General features: G+C 53.8%; 1 protein-coding gene across 1 annotated transcript; it reads right to left on the bottom strand.

Moving 5' to 3' along the window:
• Positions 1–791: 791 nt before the first annotated feature.
• EFNB1 (ephrin B1) lies at positions 792–13,643 on the bottom strand. Its single transcript, XM_043570212.1, has 5 exons — positions 12,699–13,643; positions 3,928–4,205; positions 3,082–3,174; positions 2,757–2,885; positions 792–2,621 (listed from the first exon to the last, which is right to left on the bottom strand). The coding sequence occupies exons 1-5, from the start codon at positions 12,824–12,826 to the stop codon at positions 2,209–2,211; spliced, it is 1,041 nt and encodes a 346-aa protein (XP_043426147.1). The 5' UTR covers positions 12,827–13,643; the 3' UTR covers positions 792–2,208.
• Between the last annotated feature and the right edge of the window lie 7,008 nt (positions 13,644–20,651).

Below are 20,651 nucleotides of genomic sequence, written 5' to 3'. Positions count from 1 at the left end.
AACCCTCTTCAGGGCCCTTGCCACACTCCTGGACCACGAGCCTTCAGGGGAACTGAGTGCTCAGGGGTGCTCTAGCTCGAGGGCTTCAACTGCTAGCCAGAAGCTCCTAAGTATGCCATGGTGAGGGTTCTGGTGTGGCCCAGCTCTGGAGACAAGAGAGGAAGAATCTTCTGGCTACGAAGTGAACTGGGCAGCCTGAAACCTCAGTACCCAATGGGCCACAAGTGAGGGCCAGCTCTTAGGAAGTTATTTCTATCCACCTTTAGGTGTCTTGAGGCAGGGCAGGGCTGGGCCTGACAGCAGGTTCCAGATGTAGCTCCAGCCAGGTGGTGGCAGTACTTGCAGACACACCCAGGTCCCCATGGGAACACCTCCTCCCCCATCAATTCTCTCTAGCTGAGCCTAATGACAGACTGGGCAGATGCTCACGGCCTATGCCACAGAGGTGACAGGATAGACAGGGAGAAATTGTTACAGGCTCCAGCAGAACAAGAGGGCAGAGGATCCTGCGGGCAGAAGAGGAAAGGCACAGGACAATTGAAACATCTTGTTCCACTAGGAAAGCCACCCTCTTCTTATACCTGCCCAGATCTTCAGTGGTTTGGGCACAGGGAATCTCTCTGTCTCTCTCTGTCTCACACACACAGACAAACACACACACACTCACACACACACTCACATACTCACTCACACTTCATTCCACAACATCATGACACAATTTTACACCCAGTTCTCCATGTGGTTAATTTTTTTTTTAGTTCTCATTTTTTCTAAGAAAAAAGCAACAAGAAAATAATTCAGAGTTTATACAAAACATCTTTACATTATTTTTTCCAAAAAGACTAGTATTTACACAAATGGCAACAGAAACAAAAACAAAAAACCCTTCCAACTGCCACCTGGAAGGGGATGGCTGTTCCGCTCCCTCTCCCACCTGGCACTAGGGTGGGCAGCTGGCCAGGAGGCAGTGTGGAGGTGGATGGTGTAAGGCCCAGCTCCTTCCATGGCCACTCTGGGAGCACCTGCAAGGCGCACTCAAGTGGCAGTCTGTTAGCAGCCGTGCTGGCAAGGAGCCGGGGTCAAAGTGCACGGCATGCTGGCCCAGCCCTGGGCAGCCTCTTCCTCTTTCCAGGCCCCAGCCCAAGATTGGAGGGGCCAGTGGAAGCTGGGTTGAGGGGGGCACCCACTTGTGCTAGAGCCCAGAAAAGGAGCAGACCACCTGGCCTTATACCCGCTTAGGTCTCTGCCCTGGGCCTCTGTTTCCCCACCGGGCCAAAGGATGCCAAAGGTGAGGAGAGAACAGGGCGGGGAGGGGGAGGGGGAACTCCCAGATCTGCAGGGCAAATAGCCACCTGGGCACCTTACCTCCCTCCACCCCCATGAGGTCATCTGCCTGCAGCAGCTCTCCTGTTCCCCAGGCAACAGCCAATTAAGACGTTAATTACCGTGAGAGTGAGGGAGGCAGGAGATGCCCAAGAATCCCACAAGGAAGAGATTTTTTTTTTTTTTGGTGGAAGGGTGGCAGCCACTACCCCATTCCCAAGATCAGCTTTGTAGAAGGAGGGTCAGGAGGACAGAGTGAAACACTTGGCCCATTGGCACTCTCATCTTCCCTCATGGGCAAGAAGAGCTCTGGCCTGCCACCCCTCCCCAAAATACCAAGGAGTTTTTAAAAGAAATGCCATCCTATGCTTCCTGGCTGGCCACATCTTGCCCCAGTTCCCTTAAACTGAGCTGGGCCTGGCTCAGAAAGCCTAAGGAGGGACTGCATTTTCCATTTTTCCATTTTCTTTAAAAAACAGATGCAAATGAGTTGACAGCTAAAAAATGAACACAAAAAACATTAAAAACAGTGATGATAGCAGACAAACAGTCCTGGGAAGGGGGAAAGGGGGTGGGGGGCAGGGCCAGGGGGGCATCTTCCTGCCTGCTGTCCATCAGCATCCAACCCTGCCCTCCAAGAAGGGGTGCCCCTGCAGAGCCCAGAGGCCTGGCCAGAGGGGGAAGGCACAAGAGCATGGTGGCTGGGGGCAAAAGCACCCCCCTCCGAAGCCCAGGGGGCAGGGCAAAAGGGGGATTATAAAAGCCAAGAAACTACAAAACTAAATACAAAGGTGGGCACAGCTGGTAAGGGGAGGGAGTGTGGGGGAGAAAGGAGAGGTGCAGTCCTGGCTGACTGTCCCTCAGGCCCGAGGCTGCACTGGGCTCTCAGACCTTGTAGTAGATGTTCGCTGGGCTCTGGGGTGGCATCTCCTGGACGATGTAGACGGGGTGCCCGTAGTCCCCACTCACCTTCTCATAGTGGGGGCAGTAGTTGTTTTCTGTAGTCCGTAAGGGGATGATGATGTCGCTGGGCTCGGTGCCCGCCGTGCCACTGCCCCCCTTGGGACTGGCCAGGGTACTGAGTGAGAGGGCGGGTGCCCGCTGTTGGGTGTGCTTGCGATGCCGCTTGCGCAGCTTTAGTAGCAGAACTGTCAGGAAGATGATGATGAGCAGGAAGATGACGCAACCAGCACCAACAGCCGCAAACAATGCCACCTTGGAGTTGAAGAAGCTGTCAGGGTCTCCACTGCCACCTCCACTCGCACCTGGGCCACTCTTCTCTTCCTGGTTCACAGTCTCTGAGGAAGGAGAAGGGAGGGGAGAAATGGTCAGCCAGGGGTCCCAGGGCCCTGTTCTGCCTCGCTTCAGAGACAGGGCCTGAAAAGGTAGCTAAGCAATGGGTTCTGCCCTTTGGGAGACACCTATACACTCACCATGCTTGCCATCAGAGTCACCCAGGGAGCCCCGACCACTGGGGGCCTGTGTGGCCATCTTGATAGTGTTATCTGCCTCCTTGCTTGGCCGGCTGGTGGTCAGCTGCTCAGGTGTCACAGCATTGGGGTCTGGGAGTGTGGAGAGCACAGGTTGATGGGGGACCCCACTAGCATACATGCCTCCATCATCTAGCATGGGCTCATTTAGCATGGGCCAACAATGGCCTGTATATCAGACCTCAGATACTCTAACCCCATTGCCCCTCCCCTACTCCCAAACACATCCATACCCAGACAGAGACATCTGTTATGACTGGGCACTCACCTTGCCCAACCTTCATGACGATCTTCATGGTGCGTGTACGGCACACACCTCCCTCCCGGTTTTCCAGTCCCTCCAAACTCCCATTGGATGTAGCTGTAGCAAGAGGCCAGAGAAGTCAGGGGGAAAGGAAGGTCTACCCTCATTACCTAGAAATCCTAGTGCTATCTTAGCCCATGAGAACAGAACTGGGAATTGGGGAGTGGCAAGCAGTGAACCTTTCTACTTATCTCCCTCTCACTGGGAACAGAGTAGCTGGCCCAGCTCAGGCCACATCAGAAACTAGGCCTTCCCCCAAGGGTGCTGCTCCTTTAATATCACCAGGGCTTAGCCCTTCTTTCTCAGTATCTTCTCATTGTGTGATCTCACTCAGAGGCAAAACAGTCAGAACTGGAATCATGAGGGAGGGTTCTATACAGACTAGAAGGAATCCAGTCAGGTGAACTGGGTTAGAGTCCCAATCCTGCCCCTAACTCCATGAGTGATATCAGGGCAGGAAGCTCCTTCACTTCTTGGGGCCAGTTTCCCATGAAGAGAAAGTCGGGACAGCCAGCTGATCCCAAAGGGTTCTTCCAACTCTGTCACTCCCAAGATTATATCTTAGGTAGGCCAAAGAAATAAGAGAGAGCACCACAAAGTGGAGTCCTCTCCCAGCCAACTCCTAGAGCCAAGGTGAGCTGGCAGCCATCCTCTTGGTGAATGTTAGGGCCAGAATTCCAAGGCCAGGCTGGAAGGAGAGCATGCCAGTCTTCAGAGGGAACCCAGATCAAGGTGGCCTGTGTGCTATCTCACTGTACTACTTAGAAAGCTCCTAGATAAGAGAGAACCATATGACGGGAAGAGACTCACAGGTAATGTAGTAATCATGGTGCTTCTTAAACTCCAGGCCCATGTAGTTGGGGCTGAACTCCTGGAACTTAATGGTGAAGCGGATTTCCTGCTCTGGCCTATTGCAGGTGACCAGCACGTTGGGGTCAAGCACAGTGCTGCAAGCAGCTGCCTGCTCAGGCCGCACCAGGTACAGCTTGTAGTACTCATAGGGCCGCCCTGCTTCTGCTCGGGGGCAGATGATGTCCAGCTTGTCTCCAATCTTTGGGTAGATCACCAGGCCCTTCCCACTCAGGAATCTGCCCAGAAGGGAAGAGATGGTCAGCCTCAGGGTCAGGGGTCCCGGACCATCTCCAGAATCAAGGGCACAAACAATGAGGGGCCAGGCTGAGCCTACTGGGTGGAGATGGCAAGAATAGGCATTCTGTCCTCCCTCCATCCTTAGGCTGAGGGTGCAGAGAGAGAATCACACTGCCAGCAGGGTGTGGAAGGGGTGGCCCATGGGCAAGGCTGCCAGGCTTTGACTGCTTGGTAGGGTGGGGCACTGCGTAGCTGGGGGAGCCCTTTGTCCTAATGTGGCATTTCCACAGGGGGCTGATGTGGCCAATGGTGTGAGGCTTGGGCTGCCTGGAGGTGGCAGCCCTGTCCTCTTCCCGCCCCCATCACACACATTCCTTCAGAGCCACTGCTACCATCTCCCTACCACACATGCATGTGTGTGCACACAAACATGTTGTGCACATGCACGCGTACACATACACATACACACACACACATACACACAAACAAGCCCACACATGCCTTAGCCACCACCCCTGCAGCTCCCAGAAAACAACTGGGGGAGCTCAACCTATCTGGGACCCATACCTTCTCTGCCATCCTTGCTAATCTTGGGCATGAGGAGGAGATATGAATAGGCATCACCTGGAACCAAGGGTGATGGGCATAGTCTCTGGCCAGGAGCAATTCCACATAGCTCTCCCCACCTCCCACTCCTACAGCCCAGTGTCTTATAGGGGACTGATTCAACTCCTGTAATGCAAGAATGTGAGTCCCCAAACTTGACCAGTCTCAGTCCTAAAAGAACAGAGGGAGGGGAGACGGGGCCCAAGCAGGGACAACAGATTATATAAGATAGGGCCCCAGGAACTTCACACATCTGTGTTCTAATCTACCCATCTCACACTGCCTCTGTTCCAGATCCTGAGGGAGATGGACAAATGCCTTCTGAGCCAGGTTCCTCTTCTAATCCTGAAGGCCAGGCACAGGGAATAGCAGGGAGAGAGCAACTGCCCAGGGCCATCTATTCATATCAGTGTCCTTGCCTAAGCACACAGCAAAATGGTGGTGCTATCTTGGCCATTTCTGAGCCTGGGCAGGCTGGAGCTGGAAACAAGGCAATAGTATGTAGCAAGGAAGAAGCAGACAGACTTTGGAATCAGACAGACATGCCCCTTCCGAGCTCTGCAACCTTGGATGAGCTACCTGATCTCCCTGAGTTTCCATTTCCTCACTTATAAACTGGCAGAGGTAAGAACCCTACCCTCCTGGGATTGTGGAGGGGATGCAATGGTGCATGCAGAGTGCCTAGCACACAGTAGGCACTCAACGTGTTTGACTCCTGCTTAGAAACAGTCTAGTTTGCCAAGAGGCAGGAGGCCAGATTAACAGCAAGTACCTATGAGGCCAGTCTTGCGGTTTTTTCAGCAGGTGAGGGGAAATAGGAAGAGGAGTTATGGCTCCATCCTCAAGGATTTTACTGTCTGCTGTAGGTCAGAAAAGTAAAAATGGTCCATGCTTTGGCAATAGACGAGACAAGGCTATCTGCAGGTTATGTGGGAGGAGGGTGGTTCAAATGGCAAGAGCTGGAGGCAGGGAGAGGAAGGAGACAGTTCATCTGACAGGATGGTCTAAGATGGTTCCTCAGAAGGAGCAGAATGAAAGTGGGTCCTGGGTAAGGAATTAGAAGTTAACACAGAGAAAGAATGGACAAGAGTGGCTGGGACACAAACCCCAGGCCAGTGATTGGCCCCACAACTGGTAGAGAGAAGCAGAAGAGGAGGCCGATAAGCTCAGCTGGAACCAGGGTGAAAGGCCTTGAGGGTCACAACAAACAGTGTGGGGTTCCTCCCACTGGAGACAGACTTTCTAGTAAGGACAATGAAGGGTTGAAAGCAGTGCTTCAAGAGAACAAAGCTCACAGTGGAAAAGCATGGCTCCACTTCCTGGAGGCCCATACCACAGTGGGGAGCACAAGGTATGAGTGCCTAGTGGTTGCACAGTGCCCTCACTCAAGGGAGGGAAATGATACCCCAGGAGGTGAGTCTAGACCAAGTAGATGAAGAAAGACAGCCCTCCCTCGATGTTAAAGGAGGATTCAACAAGCTGGGACATGCCATTTTGCTGTACAGGTCGGCAAAAACCACAATGAGAAGGTCTTTCCCTTAGTATCTAGCTTTACTGCACTCCAGAGGGCCAGAAAGGAGGTGGGGATGGGATGAAGGCCCATACAAACATTTGAGAGGACACATCCTCACCCCATTAACCACAAAAGGCTGAGAAGTTTCACCAGACCCCCTATGACTCCCAAGGCATTTTTCATTTTCCAATCCTCACACTGGTTCCATCCAGACAGCAGGATTAGACAACTTCTAACTTCTTAGCACCAGAAGAACCTTTAAGACCCACAGAGTCCAGGCTCCTCATGGGAGGGAGGGAGTGATCAATTGAACATTCCTATTGAAGAGAAGTTCTCAAAGGCAACCAGAGGAGGCTAACCTCACCCAGGATGTTGACCCCTAGGGGGTCTAAGAAGACCTGAAACATTGGCTGAATCCCTGTACAGCTGCACCTCAACAAGACCCTACATGGAGGTGACAGCAGGTACACAGAGGACATGCAAATGGGGGGTACGGGCCAGCTCACCTTCCTAACCACTTGGACCTAACCACTTGGACCACTTGGGCCTCCTCACCAGGGAGTCTTATGTGTTCTGAGCACATCTGTGGCCACTCAGGCTCTGGAGCTCCAGAAGCGAAACACAGGGCTTCCAGCTACTTGGGGTTATCCCTTGAATCCAGACACATTGAGGTAGCAGATGTCTATATAGTGGATGGGGGAAGGGGAAGAAAAGAGGACTATTGCCCCTAACACCCCTCAGACTCCTCAACCTCAGAGAAGACTTCATAAATATTCATTAGTTAATTTGCCTGGCAGCTGCAGAGGGGAAACTCACCTTCTCCTAAAGTGAAGAAGGGAGAAGACCCTGAGGAGACCTGCCTTCCCTGACCCTGATCCCCCATAATGGTGCCTTTTCAGCATCTTCTGTACCACCAGGAAAACTGCTTCTTGGCCTTTGAGAAGCCCAGGAAAGTGGCAAGGGGACCTTGCCAAGGTGGGCATGTAGCCAGTGAGAGTGAAACCTGAAGTCAGCTTACAACACTAGCCATACTGTATAGGAAGGACCCTGCTCATCTTTCCTCATACATATCAGGTTAGGAATAGGGGCAAGAGAGTTGGAGGAAGAGATTGTCCCCAAGTTAAACTCTTTATCCCCCACTTTTCAAAAACTACTACTCCCCCATTATCAAGCCAAGCTTTCTTGCCTGGGGCCACCCCTAGACAAAGCCCTTTTCTGGAAAATAAGGGGATTGACAAGGCCCAGCAGGAAGCCTAAAGCAGGTCGCCATGGTAACCCCTGAGGCCTTCCCTCTTTAGCTTCTGATAGCCCCAGGACCCCAGTGAGCCACCCCAGGGAGTAAAGGGACTTGAAGGAGGCCATTCCAGCTCCTGTCTTATAGCCTACTTCTTCCTTCTACCCTAGCCCGTTTGTCTCTCAGCCTTTCTACTGAGCTGAGAAGGGCCACCATGACTGCTAATCAGAATCCTGCCGTTCGAGAAGCCTGAAGAGTCTGGGGCAGTAGCCTGGTCAGAGGCCAACTGTCCTCCTGTTTCTTTTGTCCAGCTGAGCCCCTCTCCACCCAAACACATACAGTCTACGGTGGGGCTAGCTTGCAGATGTGGGTGTCATGCCCAGAAAGGTGCCCATGTTCCACCACATCTACATTTTCTTCTCTCTCACCCTTCCCACAGGCTCTAGGAACCTGTGGTCAGAGATTGGGAGAGCGTGGTCCCTGGCCATGCTAGCGCAAGTCTGGTTAAGACTCTAGACACAGCTTTGATTTGGTGACCCCAGCACCACTATGCCTGCACCCACAGAGTGGCAGGACGAGCAGAGGACAGACCCCAAGCCAGAGCTCAAGTCTGCTCTCATCCCAGCAAGGGTGGGGAGCCCCCAAATTAAAGGCTCCTCTTTCATTCCCCCAGCTCCACCCAGCCCCCAAGGCAGCAGGAGCAGGCCTGGCATGTCCCAGCAGTGCCCGCCCAGGCGTGGGTGGGCAGGAACAGCAGCTGGGTCCTGGCACACACGCAGCACTGTCGGAGGTAGGGAGGCCAGGAGAGTCCCAGAGGGTCACCCTCCCCACCTACATGGGACTACGCTCTCCCCTCTGCCCCACCAGGCTAACACTAGGGCCCATTGGGGGCTTAACATGCCCTTCCCTGTCTGCTTTCTAGGGGATCCCTGAGAGGAAGTGAGATTCCCGGCCCAGAGAGGAACCAAAGGTGAGATTCAGCACTCAGGAGGGAGAGTGCCAGGCAGTGAGTTGGCTGCCTCTAGTTCAGGTCACCCAAGCAAGGCTGCTGGTAGACCTAGCAAAATCAAATGAGGAAGCCAGAGCACTGCTCATCTGATGCAGGCAGGGCCTGAGTCATGAGGACAGATGCACGCACATCTGTGAAGTAAGAGGGGCAGGGAGATGGCACCTCTTTCCAAACCCCACCTTGAATTCCTATCTCTCCTAGATTCCAAGGTATAGCAGGATGGCATGGAAAGAATGGCATACAGCAAGCTCTACCCACTATAAGCAGACTGAGTTCAGACAATTCATTTCCCTGTTCCAGGCATATGCCTTCTCATCTGGAAATGGGGACAATTCCTACTTCCCAGGGCGGTTGGGAACAACCAATAATATTTACATATGAGGATGCTTTGTAAATAGCAAGGTGCTGCCTGTTAGTTAGCATTGCCAAGCACAGTACCATTTACGGCTTATGTTCCTGGCTGCTAGCACCCCCACCACAAATGACCACTATGAAAACACACCCAGGAGGAGTGGGTTATGGTACACAAGGCAAGGAACCCAGAATGTGGCTGGTAAGCATCCCACCACAGCTCCCCTGATAATCATGGAGTGTACCCTCCCCCAAACCTGGTGTTCTCATGGCAATAAGCTGCCTCCTGGCTGGCCCACCTCCTCCACAGTCCAAACCCCAGAAAAGAGTACTATCCACGGCCTGGCCGTCCCCATTCACCTGAGCTGATGAGGCAACAAAGAACCTGAGGGGATACAGGGAACCCTCAATTTAGCCTGAATCCCAGCCTCACAGGCCCTTCTTGCCCTGGCCTGGCTGCCTGGGGTGGGGGTGGGGAGGAAGGGGAACAGGAAACTTTAGGAGCTGCTGGGTTCCCATCACTCTCAGGCCCCCACCTGTGGCCAATCAGCCACAGAGTAGGAGAGGTCAGCCACCCTGGAAAGGGGCCCCCTGAGCTGGCCTCCCCAGGACTGTGAGCTGGAACAGCTGTGAGGGGGCTGGGACCAACACTTTGGCTTGTGGCAGGCAAGCCTGGGTTAGGGTCTGCAGCTGCCCCCACCCATGTTGGATAGAGTCAAGGGTCCTGGACACCAAGCTGAACCCCCCACCCCCACCCCCTTATAGGGAAGGTGTAATGTGATCTCAGGCACATTCCCACTCCCTGGAGGTGGGGCAACCTGAGTGGGGGGCAGGAAGGGGTCAGAATGGGACTGAGAGACTGAACTGCAGCAGCTGGACTTGGCTGAGGACTCAAGTGTGAGGCCTACCGGCTGCCCCAAGCTCTCAGGGGAAGAAGTTGGGGGAGGGGGCTGTTCTGGGACCTTCCATCACAGCCCCCAACCCACCCAAGCACATGCATTCATTCTGGTTTCTCCCAACCTCTAGTGGGACTAAACCTGCTTCCCCAACCTCTGTTCATCAGGGTAATCTGACAGGAGGGGCCGAAGAGGCAGAAGCTAATGCTACCCATTCAAAGACCCCAGCACGGATTTGGGAAAGAAGCTGGAAGTCTTAAGCCGGCCCTTCCAGCTCCCCTCTTCCAGTCAGGACTGGGCTGCACGCACCCTGGAACCTGGAAACATACCCCCAGCCCCATCACTTCTTTATTTTGATTTTTTTCCCAAGAAGGAAGCAATTAAGCAAGGTTTATAGGCACTGGGAGATTTGAGGGGTGGGGTGGGGGTGCCAGCTCCTGACAAGGCTGAGTAAAGAGACCAAAAGCAGGGAGGAAGAGGGGAGGGAAGAGAGAAAATGAGCCTGTGAGGGAGAGCACGGGCATGTGCGAGAAACAAAAGGACTTGAGAAAAAGAGGCAGAGAGTGACTAAGAGTGAGAGGGAGTGTGAGAAAGAGGGAGAGCAGGCGAACCTAGCTGGAGAGGGGAGGTGAGCACAGCTCACAGAGGGTGTGAGAGGGCAAACCAGACACAGACCTGAGAGGGAGAACTCGGGCAGGAGGCAAAGAGGGAGAGACAGAGAAAGACTGTTTAGTTGAAAGGCTGTGGCAGCCTGGAGGGTTGGGCGCGGTGGGAGAGGCAGCCCCCAGAGCTTGAGTGGAGCTGAGGGCAGTGCCTCCCTCCTGTCCTCCTGCCCATCCCCCATGTGCCAACACACACAGACCCTTGGGCATAGATGGAACTGGGAGTGTGTGTGTGTGTGCAGGGGTGCCAAGATCAGTCCCCCACCATTCTCAGGATCTGTTCAATTATGGGATAGAATTTGTGCAGGTCCTACTGAGTCCTCAGCCACCCCCCCACCTTACCACCCCCTCAAGGATGCCTGCCCTCAGCTTGAAGTGGATGGTGGCGTGGGCAGAACTCAAAAACCTATAAACTGGTCCAGAGAACTAAAGGCTCAGAACACAAAAACGGAGAAGCTCAGAGAGATCTTGTTTCTCCCAGCTCCCCCCCCCCCAACTCTGCAGGAGGGCTCCTTTCCAGCTGTGGAGCTGCATGCTATCTCTGGTTAGAGACCGGAGAGAGCAATTAGGTCACTCCCATGAGCCCCTATAATGGGCTACCCCAGGCGGATTTCAGCTATCCTGGTTCAAGAGAGAGCATTTCCAGCCTCCACCCTTACATGATGGAACTGGGCTCTTCAGAACCTTTCCCCTATTTAGCTCAGGGGTCCCCAGACTATCTTGAATCCCTGCTGTTAGGAGAGCTCTGCACCCAGGTTGGCTTCTAGGTGGGGGAGAAATTCTTGTCAATCCCTTTCCTTGTACCTTGTTCTCTTTCCCAAACCCTCACACTGACCTTGTTTTAACCATCCCACAAACCAGTAAATAGGACTCTACCTTAACCCAAGGAAAATAGAACTAGAGAAGCTGATTTCTTCCACTCCAGGGCTAAGAGACGCACTGTCCCTGGAACCTAAGAGGCCAAGGGAGGCAGGAGCCCGGGGAAGTTAGCGGGGAGCCCATGAGAGTGGACAGGGATTCCGGATACAAACATCAGAGAGCATAGAGGGCAGGCCAAAGCCCCCCATTTTCCCACTAAGTAGGGGTGTCTGCACATTGCTGGGACCTCCACAAAACAGGAAGAGCAATCTTGACCCTGGATTTCAACCCCAGTCCTGAATGCCAGAAGAGTAAAAGGTCCAGAGGTCATCACACAGCCCCAGCGACTCTTCACTAACAGCCTAGAAACCACTGAACCACCGCCCTAAAAGGTGTGTGTGTTGTTTGGGGTAGGGGGAATTGTGAAGGGGGAAGGAGGAGGAAGAAAAGAAAGGATCTTCTCTACATAGCTACCTCCCTAACCCCTTGGGAAAAGCTAAGCATAGCTTCCCAATCTGAGGGACATAGGGTGGGGGGGGGGGGGCAACGGGACCCGCTTGAGCAGGAATCCTTCGACCCCCACCCACCTCCCTCGCCAGCTCGGACGCCACTCTCTGCCTGGGCCGGCTCTCGAAGCTCTGCCACCGGCTCCATTAGACCCCCGACAGGCGCTGGATCGAAACCACCCCCTCCCAGATACCTCTCCCACTCCGCCCCTCTCCACCCGCCGCCTTTGTGAGCCTGGGAGCGACGCCCGCCCTTCCATGGCCCGGCAGGGAGAAAAGAGGGGCTAGAAGAGACGGCAAAGCGAAAAGCTAGAGAGGCAAACAGGGAAGAAAGAGAAATGAAAATGGGAGAAGCCCGAATGGGGATACAGGAGCTGCCACCCACCCCAAGCTCGGTGTCCCGCGCTGTGGTCCTTTCACAGCTAAACAAACGAGGAACCTGAGTTCTGGCCTCGCCCCCACCCAGGTCACGCTAGCCCTCGAGCGGCTCTCGGCGAAAACCGCCACGTTCCCAAGGGCCCCATAGGGGAATGCGTTCTCTCCCCCACCCAGCTCTCGGGTGCGCCCTCGAGCGCCGGGACTCCCAGCTCCGCCTGGCGCGACCATCCCGACTTGATCCGGGACGTGCGGAGGAGAAGGCGGGGAAGCCAAGGGGTCACAACCCAGCCGAGTGCCCCCACCCCACCCCGCCGCACCCTGCTCCGCCCGCCCGCAGGAAAACACACACGAAAACGACAGAGACAAAATGGGGTACAGCTCTTCCTCGGAACACCTCCCCACACGCACTCGGGGGCGCGTGGCCTCACCCTGCAGGAGTGCCTCCCACCCCCAGGGATCAGAGCCAATAAGTTACTCACTTGGGGTTGAGGGAGCTCCAGGACACGGGCTCCAGGTTCTTGGCCAACGGCGTGGCAAACCGGCACAGTGCCAACACGACCATCGCCACAAGCCACTTGCCGAGCCAACGCTGCCCAGGCCGGGCCATCTTCCCGGGTGCAGGCTGCACTTGGGATCCCCTGGGGCCTCCTCAGCAAACTGGCCTCGCCTTCCCGTGCTGCGCTGCGCTCTGAACCGCTCAGGCGCCCATCCTCCGCAGTCGCTGGCCTTGAAGTGCTCCCCTCCCGCCGGCTTCGGTGTCGCTCTTCTCCGCCCGGCGGGCCAGGAGGACTCACTGGGCAGCTGTCCCCAACCTGGGCATGGGCCGCGGCCTCCGATGGCTCGTTCCCTTGGTCTCTCCGCCGCACGAGGGGCGACGGGGGCTCTGCGCCCCCGGGTGATCCGGCCCGATTCCGCTTGGCTCCCGGAGACTGTTCGAGACTGCGCGCCCTCTCCCTGACTGGGTCTCCCCACTGAAGACTCGGTGGCCGCCCCGACGCCTCGACCGTCTCGGGATCGACGCCCCTCGGAAGAAATGGGAGTCTCCCCACAACACGAGCTCAATCCGGGGGCTCCCGGCTGGGTCGCCCTGGCACGGTCTCTGTTCCTCCAGGCCACACTGGGACTCTGGGCTTCGCGCCCCCCGACAGCTTCTACTTCAGTGGGGCCCCCGTTCAGTGTACTTAGAAGAGCGGGAAGACGCAGTCGAGCGAGCCAGTTCCATCAGTTTTCTATTCTGAAGCCTCCGCCGGGTAGCCCCGCAGCCCCTTCGCCGACTCCTAGCTCCCCAGCGATTGCGCCCGAAGGTCTGCGGCCAGTGCGAGCCTCACACAACTACCACTGCTGTCCAGCGCGCATAGACTCCCTTCGGCTGCCGCTGAGCTGTCTACTCCCCTGCTCAGGCGAACGCAAGGCCAACCCTACTCCTCTTAGCCAATAGTAAGCTCCGTCTCGGGGGTCCTCGTCCCGTACCACGCCCCCAGAACAGGAAGGGGGCGGGGCTTCTGGGAGCTCTTAAGGACGCCGTGCTAGCGATGGCACCAATCTCGGAGTGTGGCTCCTGCGGTTAGGGGTGGGTCCGGTATAGTCCCGTTCCCAGAGCGCGCAGCCCGTGGGAAGTTGGAGCTCCTCAAGGGCTGTTGGCCTGCCCTCCTCCCGCGCGCCTAGTCAACACTCTGGCCCACTGACCTGGGCCACACAGGCCCTGTCACAAGTATCCCGTGAAAGTACTTCCATTCTCTTTACGCAGGAGCCCTGAAGTCGTGCTCTGTGCCCCTCTCTGTGGCAAAAACAGCCTGTTTGCTCTTGGTCCCATCTCATGTAGAGTTCTGGTGGTCGTTTCTCCTGCCCTAGCAATGCAGTGTCTGCTTGCACTTGGACCTGGAGTCCTAAACATACGGATAGCGTTAGGTAATGGAGACTGAGAGAGGTCAATTACAAGTACGGGATGGAGGTGGGTGGGAGGTGAGTTCTTTGCCCCTGGGGACTGGGCCTTCGGAATCTCAGCTTTAGGGGAGAGCCTTGTGGGACCCAGGAACCCAAATTTGGCGTCGTGTCCTGTCCGAGGTCGCAGGCAAGGCCCCGGAATAGGCCAGCTGGGATGAGAGAGTGAGAGAGTACCTCGATAAAGAAAGACACCTGGAAGGCGAAGAGTCAAAGGCACGGGGTGGACGCTTTTTGAAAAAGCAAAAGCGGGCGTCCTGGCCCCAAAACACCAGACTCCAGCCCCTCCCGGCCTCGCCATCTGGGTCTTTGTCTCCCAGCCCTCGCCCATTCTTCCCGCCCCTCCTCGCTTCCTTGCTTATAACTTTGGCTCCATCCCATAGCTCAGACCCTCCCACTCCGACCCACTCTCGTGGTCGGACCCCAACAGGCGTACCTACGTGCTAATGTCTCCCCCTACTGGTCTTCTGTAGCACTGTGGGGACCTGGGACAAACTGGAAGCTCCAACCTGGGAGCTTGTCACAAACCTAGCACATGATTTGAACACAAGACTTGGGACAGGCTTAGTGGCCTTGGCAAGAACTGCGGCCCAGTATGTGGAGGAAGGGAAACCATTAGGAGGAAGATCTAGGTTTGGGTTGGCTTTGGGATTGCCAAGGATATACTGTCTTTGCTGATACTTTATAGAGATAATTAGGTGAGCAACATTCCCCAAATTCTCTACAATTTACACAGTTTTGTGTCATATCACTTAAGTAGGGGTTTCTCACTGGATCCTATGATGCTCCCTTTGGCTGTAGGGTGAAACTGTATTTGGAGGGAAATAAGGGAGAAGCTAGGCCACTTCTACTTTTAGGGACAGGGCCTGGAAGGTGAGAGGGATCTGGGTGGACAGGGTCGAGGAGGAACTATGTCAGGTCTCTCAACTGACAGCTGGACCCCTTATTGGGGTGTGAACAAGGAGAAATGAGAACAAGGTACAAGGGCACACCAATAGTCTGGCTTAGAGACTTGGATCCCTTGAAATGAGCATGCACCTGAGTATGGAAAGAAGCGTGTTGCTTCCTGAGTGCCTACTCTGTGCCAAGAATCATGTTAGATGGCTTTTCTCTCATAGTCTGATGAGATAAGTTTCACTCCCCCCATTTCAGATAAGAAGGAAGATAAGGCTCAGGGAAGAGAAGTAGCTCCACTGAGCTCATCGATGGCAGAAGCAGGATTTCCCCCAGGCTTATTTGTCTCCAAAGCCTATATTGACTTGACAAATTTTCAGCTGCTCCTTGCCTACTTGCTTACTTAATACATTCCTCGTTAAAAGCTGGTTCATACTTGGAAGGCAGCAGCCTTCAGGATGGCCAGGAGTCTACTCTTCATTCCCAGGTTGCTAGGCCTGGGAAAGTTCATCTGTGTTCCTGGCCACATCTCCAAGTTCCCACCTAAAATTGCCACCACCAACCCCAGAACCAGCCTCAGATTCTGCTGCTAATATGCCCAATGCCCCTTGGGAGGCAAACCCAAGATCAGGAGGGGAATAGGGGAGATGAGACTATGGTCCCAGACTTGGGAAACCTGGGAAGACAGAAGCAACTTCTGAGTGTGCCAACACCTAATTATGGCTGGAGAGGGCAGCAGAGAAAAGAGGAGAAGACCCTTTATGTCTAGGCCTGCTCTACATGCTGATCACCCCTGGTCACAGCACAACCTTTCTGCCTCAACCCATCCCCTCCAGTTATAGGGTCCTCAGTAGCCGGGCTGGACCTACTCTCTGCCACAGCCAGGGCCAGTGACTTCAAGCCCTCACATCCTGCCCCACCCTAGCAGGGCCTCAGATGTAATGATTCAGGCCCCTAAAGTCAGGAAAAATTACTCCCCAAGGGAGCCTGAGAAGAAGTTGGAATGTGTGGAGTATGTGGACCCTCTCTTATCCAAGCCCTCCCTACTCCAGTGGCAGTTGCACCCCTCCCCACGCCTCCCAGATCAGTGTCACCAAACATTCACACACACACACACACACACACACACACACACACACACACACACCCTTGGGATTCAAGTCCACCAGTGCTTCCTGAGCACTGACGTTGTGCTAGCTACCCTGGTGACCCAAAGAAGAGCCCCACCAGCCCTGTCTTCAAGGAGCTCCAAGCACACCAAAATCAGCACGTGGGGACCTCCCAGATCCAGGGATGATGAAGAACTTCTGAAAACTTCAGGAAACCTCAGACATCATGCAGTCCCCAGAAAGTTTCCATCAGTTCCTTCTGAGCCCAGCTTCCCACACCCACCGGAGGCATGAGGTATAAACTTCAGAGCCCCAGATTTCACTGCTTATCAGCTGTGTTTCCTTGGGCAAGTCAGTGAACTCATTTATAATTTGGAGATCATCCCTCCTTCACAGAAATGTGGTGAGGGGTGAATAAGATAATGTGTACATCAAGGGCTTAGCATCATGTCTGGCCCACCATGGTTCACTATATGGAAATTCATTCTTCCACAGAGATACCCTCATTCCTAGTCACACAAGTTCTCCCTTTTGTCTGTTCACACATTTCATGTACGCATGCACAGTTTGTAGCCCCTCTTGTATATTCACACACAGGTACATACATATTCATACAAGAATACTTGGTGTTTCTCACCTATCAATTCATGCAGTACCAGGTGACAGGATTGATTCCTGCTCCTGTGGAACCTAGATTCTCGCCCCCACATTTTCTCATGTCACTGTTGCATACACATGCATGAACACACACACACACACACACACATACACACAAACACACCCTCAATTTCTGTGGCCCTTGCCCTTGACCTCTCCTTGCCTGCTTGTACTCTGAGACGAGAAGTGAACTAACTCACCTAAGGCCACACCGCCAAGAAGTAGGAAAGTCAGGATTCTAACCTAGGCCATTTAGCTACACAACTTGTGTTGTAACTGATGACTCTCACGAATCTACACTGATATCCCAAGGCTCTGGAAAGGAGTGTGTGCCAAGGGGTGGGCCTTGCACACCAAAGGGTTAGAGAACAGGCCTAGGGCAATGTGAGCTGGGACAACCCAGTAAGCCTAGCAGCCCTCTCTTATATCTACAGTCATCCCCAGCTTGCCCTAGGTCTCCTGTCTGTCCCCTCAAAGATCCATAGCTTCTGCACATACCCTCTTCACAGACACACACAGCTATTCCCTACAGGGAGAGAGAGAGAGCTCCGTATCTTGAACACCCACTGTATGCTAGGCACTCTGGCTGGTTACTTTCCCCTTTGGTGCTATATTATACATCCCTGAAGTAGATATTTATGGGCCTATTCTAGAGATGAGAAAAACTGAGGTTCCAGGTTCCAACTGTCTACATCCTCTACCCCTGCCAACCTCAGCTTGCAAGGCCCTCTCTTGCCTGGCTAGCTCATTCCCACCATTCATTTCTCTCCTGTTCTTCCCTCTGCCATCATGGCTGCCCTAGCTGAGATTTGCTGGGGTCTGTGTTGGACCCAGCTGTCCTCCTTCCCCCACAAATACCTTGCTTTTCCCAAATCACTCTATCTCTGGGTTAGTCTCAGGGCAAACCCAGGGTGGGGCCTGAGCCCTCCCACTCTTCCTCCTCCCCTCCCCTGGATGCACCACACCCCAGGACTAGGTCAGATCAGGCCCCAGGTAGGTAAACCTTGCAAGTCTAGTTTCACTGCAGCCATGACAATTTTAAGTGGCTGGTGAAGGAGTGGGTGGTCCCCAAGGCCCAAGGTTCAACCAGACTCTCAACCCCTAGCCCCTCCCAAGTCCTGCCCCAACTTCATGCCTGGTTTATAGGTGTTTGCACTGAGATCACCTTGATCTTCTAGGTGTCAGCCTGGTCCCTGCTTAAGCTATCAGCACTATACTAGGGATAGGAGGAGCCCCTCTTCTTGAGATGGTCCTGCTCCCCTCCCTCTCACTCTCTTTATCCCTTCCTTATTCCACTTCACCCTACCCTGGACTTCTAGAAATCTGTCCCAGACCCTCAGGCCCCATACAGGCAAATGACCTATCCCCTGTCCCTGAAAAAAGCCTACAACAGGGCATCTGAGAGACAGAACATGGCTATGTGTGGCAGGGTAGGTAGCACAAGGCTCTGAATGCAGCTGGGACCCTGGGTTCCTTAGAAGCCTCCTCTTTGGACATCCCTGCCCTCCTGTGTCACTGATCTGGACTCAGCTTCCTCTAGCCATCCCTCCTGTTCTCAGCTCTCTAGCGCAGCAGGGGGCAGTCTAAGAGAGAAATCCCACAACACTCCAACCCAGCCCTCCTGTTGTTCTCTCACTCCTGGTAACCTATAGAGTGTGCAAAGCAAGGCTGGGCCATTCATCACTGTCAAGGTCTGAGGAATTTGGAGGAGGAGAAGCAGTAGCTGTCTCCACCTTGTCACTGACCCTAGCCTAGCTTCCCATCTCAGAAGCCCCGTAGGCCTGGGAGAGGATAATGCTGGCTGGAGAAATAGCATCTTTACCCAGTCCTGCTCCTGGATCCTTAGAGAACACATTGGACATGCCAGGCCTCTTAAACACAGGGAATAAAGTACCCTTGGAGGAACATCCCAAACAGAGCAAACATTTGAACAACCCAAGGAGCACAGGGAAGGGTAGCTGCTTCCTCATCTCTCCAGCCCTCCTAGCTCTAACCTCTCACCAGCCTGTGAGCTAACTTCCTATATCCCACCCTACCATGAAGGCTAAAGAATCAGGCCCTGGACTTTCTTGACTGATAAACACAGGCCTACTGGTGGAGAGTCCATGAGCCCCCGAGGGCATCCTGAGGATAGATAAGGGGCTGGACCCAGCTGCCCAGATAATGACTGGCAGATATATGGCACCCAGGCCCACCAGCCTCAAGCTGCCCCTTAGCTAACACAGCTAGTATTTCTGACATTGAAACCTCCCCTCCCCACTCACAACTTAGCCCAAACTTGGCTTAGAGACCTTCCTTCCTATCTACAGTTAGGAGGGCCCCAGTGCCTGGGCTCAGTGTACCTCCCAGTGAGGGCCCAGTTTCCTTCTAAGCCGTTAGTCTGCACCTAGCCTCCCCCATCCTGCCCCCACCATGCCTCCACCTCCCCAGAGGGCTGCCTAACTTGGGGTTGGGGTAAGACCTCAATTACAGAACCACCTGGCATCTTCCTTACAGGAAGCCACCTTCTCAAGGGAACATGAATTTCCTTGGCCTGGCTTGTTTTTCTTTTACAGACCCTCTCTAGGACACAAAGTAGAGCCTATAGCAGCACCTAATCTCAAGAGGAATTTTCTTCCTTGGGCTGATGTCCTAGGAAGAGGTGGGAAGTCAGGAAGCTGAGGGCTTCTGAACTAAGAGTGCCACAGGGGATTAGGGCTCTGAAGACATAGGAGGGAGAAGATAGGATTTCAGATTTGGGGAAATGAGGCTGTTGAATCACAGGGATAGAGTCCTTAAGGAAATACTTCCCTCTCCCTGGTAGCCTCCCTATTCCTCAATCTCTGTCGACCTCCAGTGGCCAGCCCAGTATTTGCATTCCAAATGCTGACCTAGCACTAAACCTGGCCACTTACAGCCCAACAGGAAGTAGGGGACACTGCCAGCTTTGGGTGCTGGCCTGGGCTGAGCTAAGCCAAGAACATCCTTTCTTATCCTCCCCATCTTCCCTTTCAGTACTGTAAATCCAATCTCTCCAGGCCTATATCAGCACCCAGCTCCTCTGGGCAGCTTTCCTGGAAGGTTCTAGAAAACAAGTCTGTTTCTTCCTTTGAACTCCATATCATGACTGTACTTCCTATGATTGGCACTTGAATTGCCATTATTTGTATACCTCCTAGCTCTCCCACTACATACTAACCTAGGGCAGAAATCACTGACTGCTTCTCCTTTATCTTCTACGTGAAGCCAAACATAAGGATGGGCATAGAGGAGGTGTACAGTGTTAATGGTGATGATGTTGATGATGATGGTGGTGGTAGTGGTGATGTGGTGATATTGGTGACAGCTGCCATCTACTGAGTACCTAATACATTCCACACACTTTGTATTCATTTTCTCATTCAAAAGTCATTTTATATACAGACCAGGAAACTGGCGTTATGAGAAGCCAATTGACTTAAATAATGCCTTACATCTAGTAAGACTGGCAGACTCCAAGGCTTGATGTGGGTCTCTCTGGCTCCAAACTATAGGTATCCCCATCTCCTACATGCCATACACTGTCTTTATCCCTGGAAGGGACATGGGGATGACTATGATTTAGTCCCTGACAACATGGCATGATATGGGCCACAGCAAAGGTGATATGCTCCACAGAGCATGGAGGAACTAGCTCTACATCTTTCCAATTTTTCTCTAGTTTGCTCATTTGACAGAACAGATTGCCAAGCCCAGATGGGAACTCTCCCAGGTCCCATCACACAAGGAGACTGGGGCCACCTAGGAGACTTCTAACGACAGTGAGGGCTTGACAAAGTCAAGAATCTAGCAGCACAGAGGAAGAGTCCATCA

This window comes from Prionailurus bengalensis, chromosome X (genome assembly GCF_016509475.1).
Source record: "Prionailurus bengalensis isolate Pbe53 chromosome X, Fcat_Pben_1.1_paternal_pri, whole genome shotgun sequence".
Lineage (NCBI taxonomy): Eukaryota > Metazoa > Chordata > Mammalia > Carnivora > Felidae > Prionailurus > Prionailurus bengalensis.
Note: the sequence above shows the minus strand (reverse complement) of the source record. Positions and strands in the feature narration are given on the sequence as shown.

Coding starts and splice junctions, on each gene's coding strand:
- EFNB1 (XM_043570212.1), bottom strand. CDS start 12,826: ATGGCCCGGCCTGGGCAGCGTTGGCTCGGCAAGTGGCTTGTGGCGATG. Junction 2,886..3,081: donor CGTCATGAAGGTTGGGCAAG/GTGAGTGCCCAG, acceptor CCACACTCCCAG/ACCCCAATGCTGTGACACCT. Junction 2,622..2,756: donor TGACTCTGATGGCAAGCATG/GTGAGTGTATAG, acceptor CTCCTTCCTCAG/AGACTGTGAACCAGGAAGAG.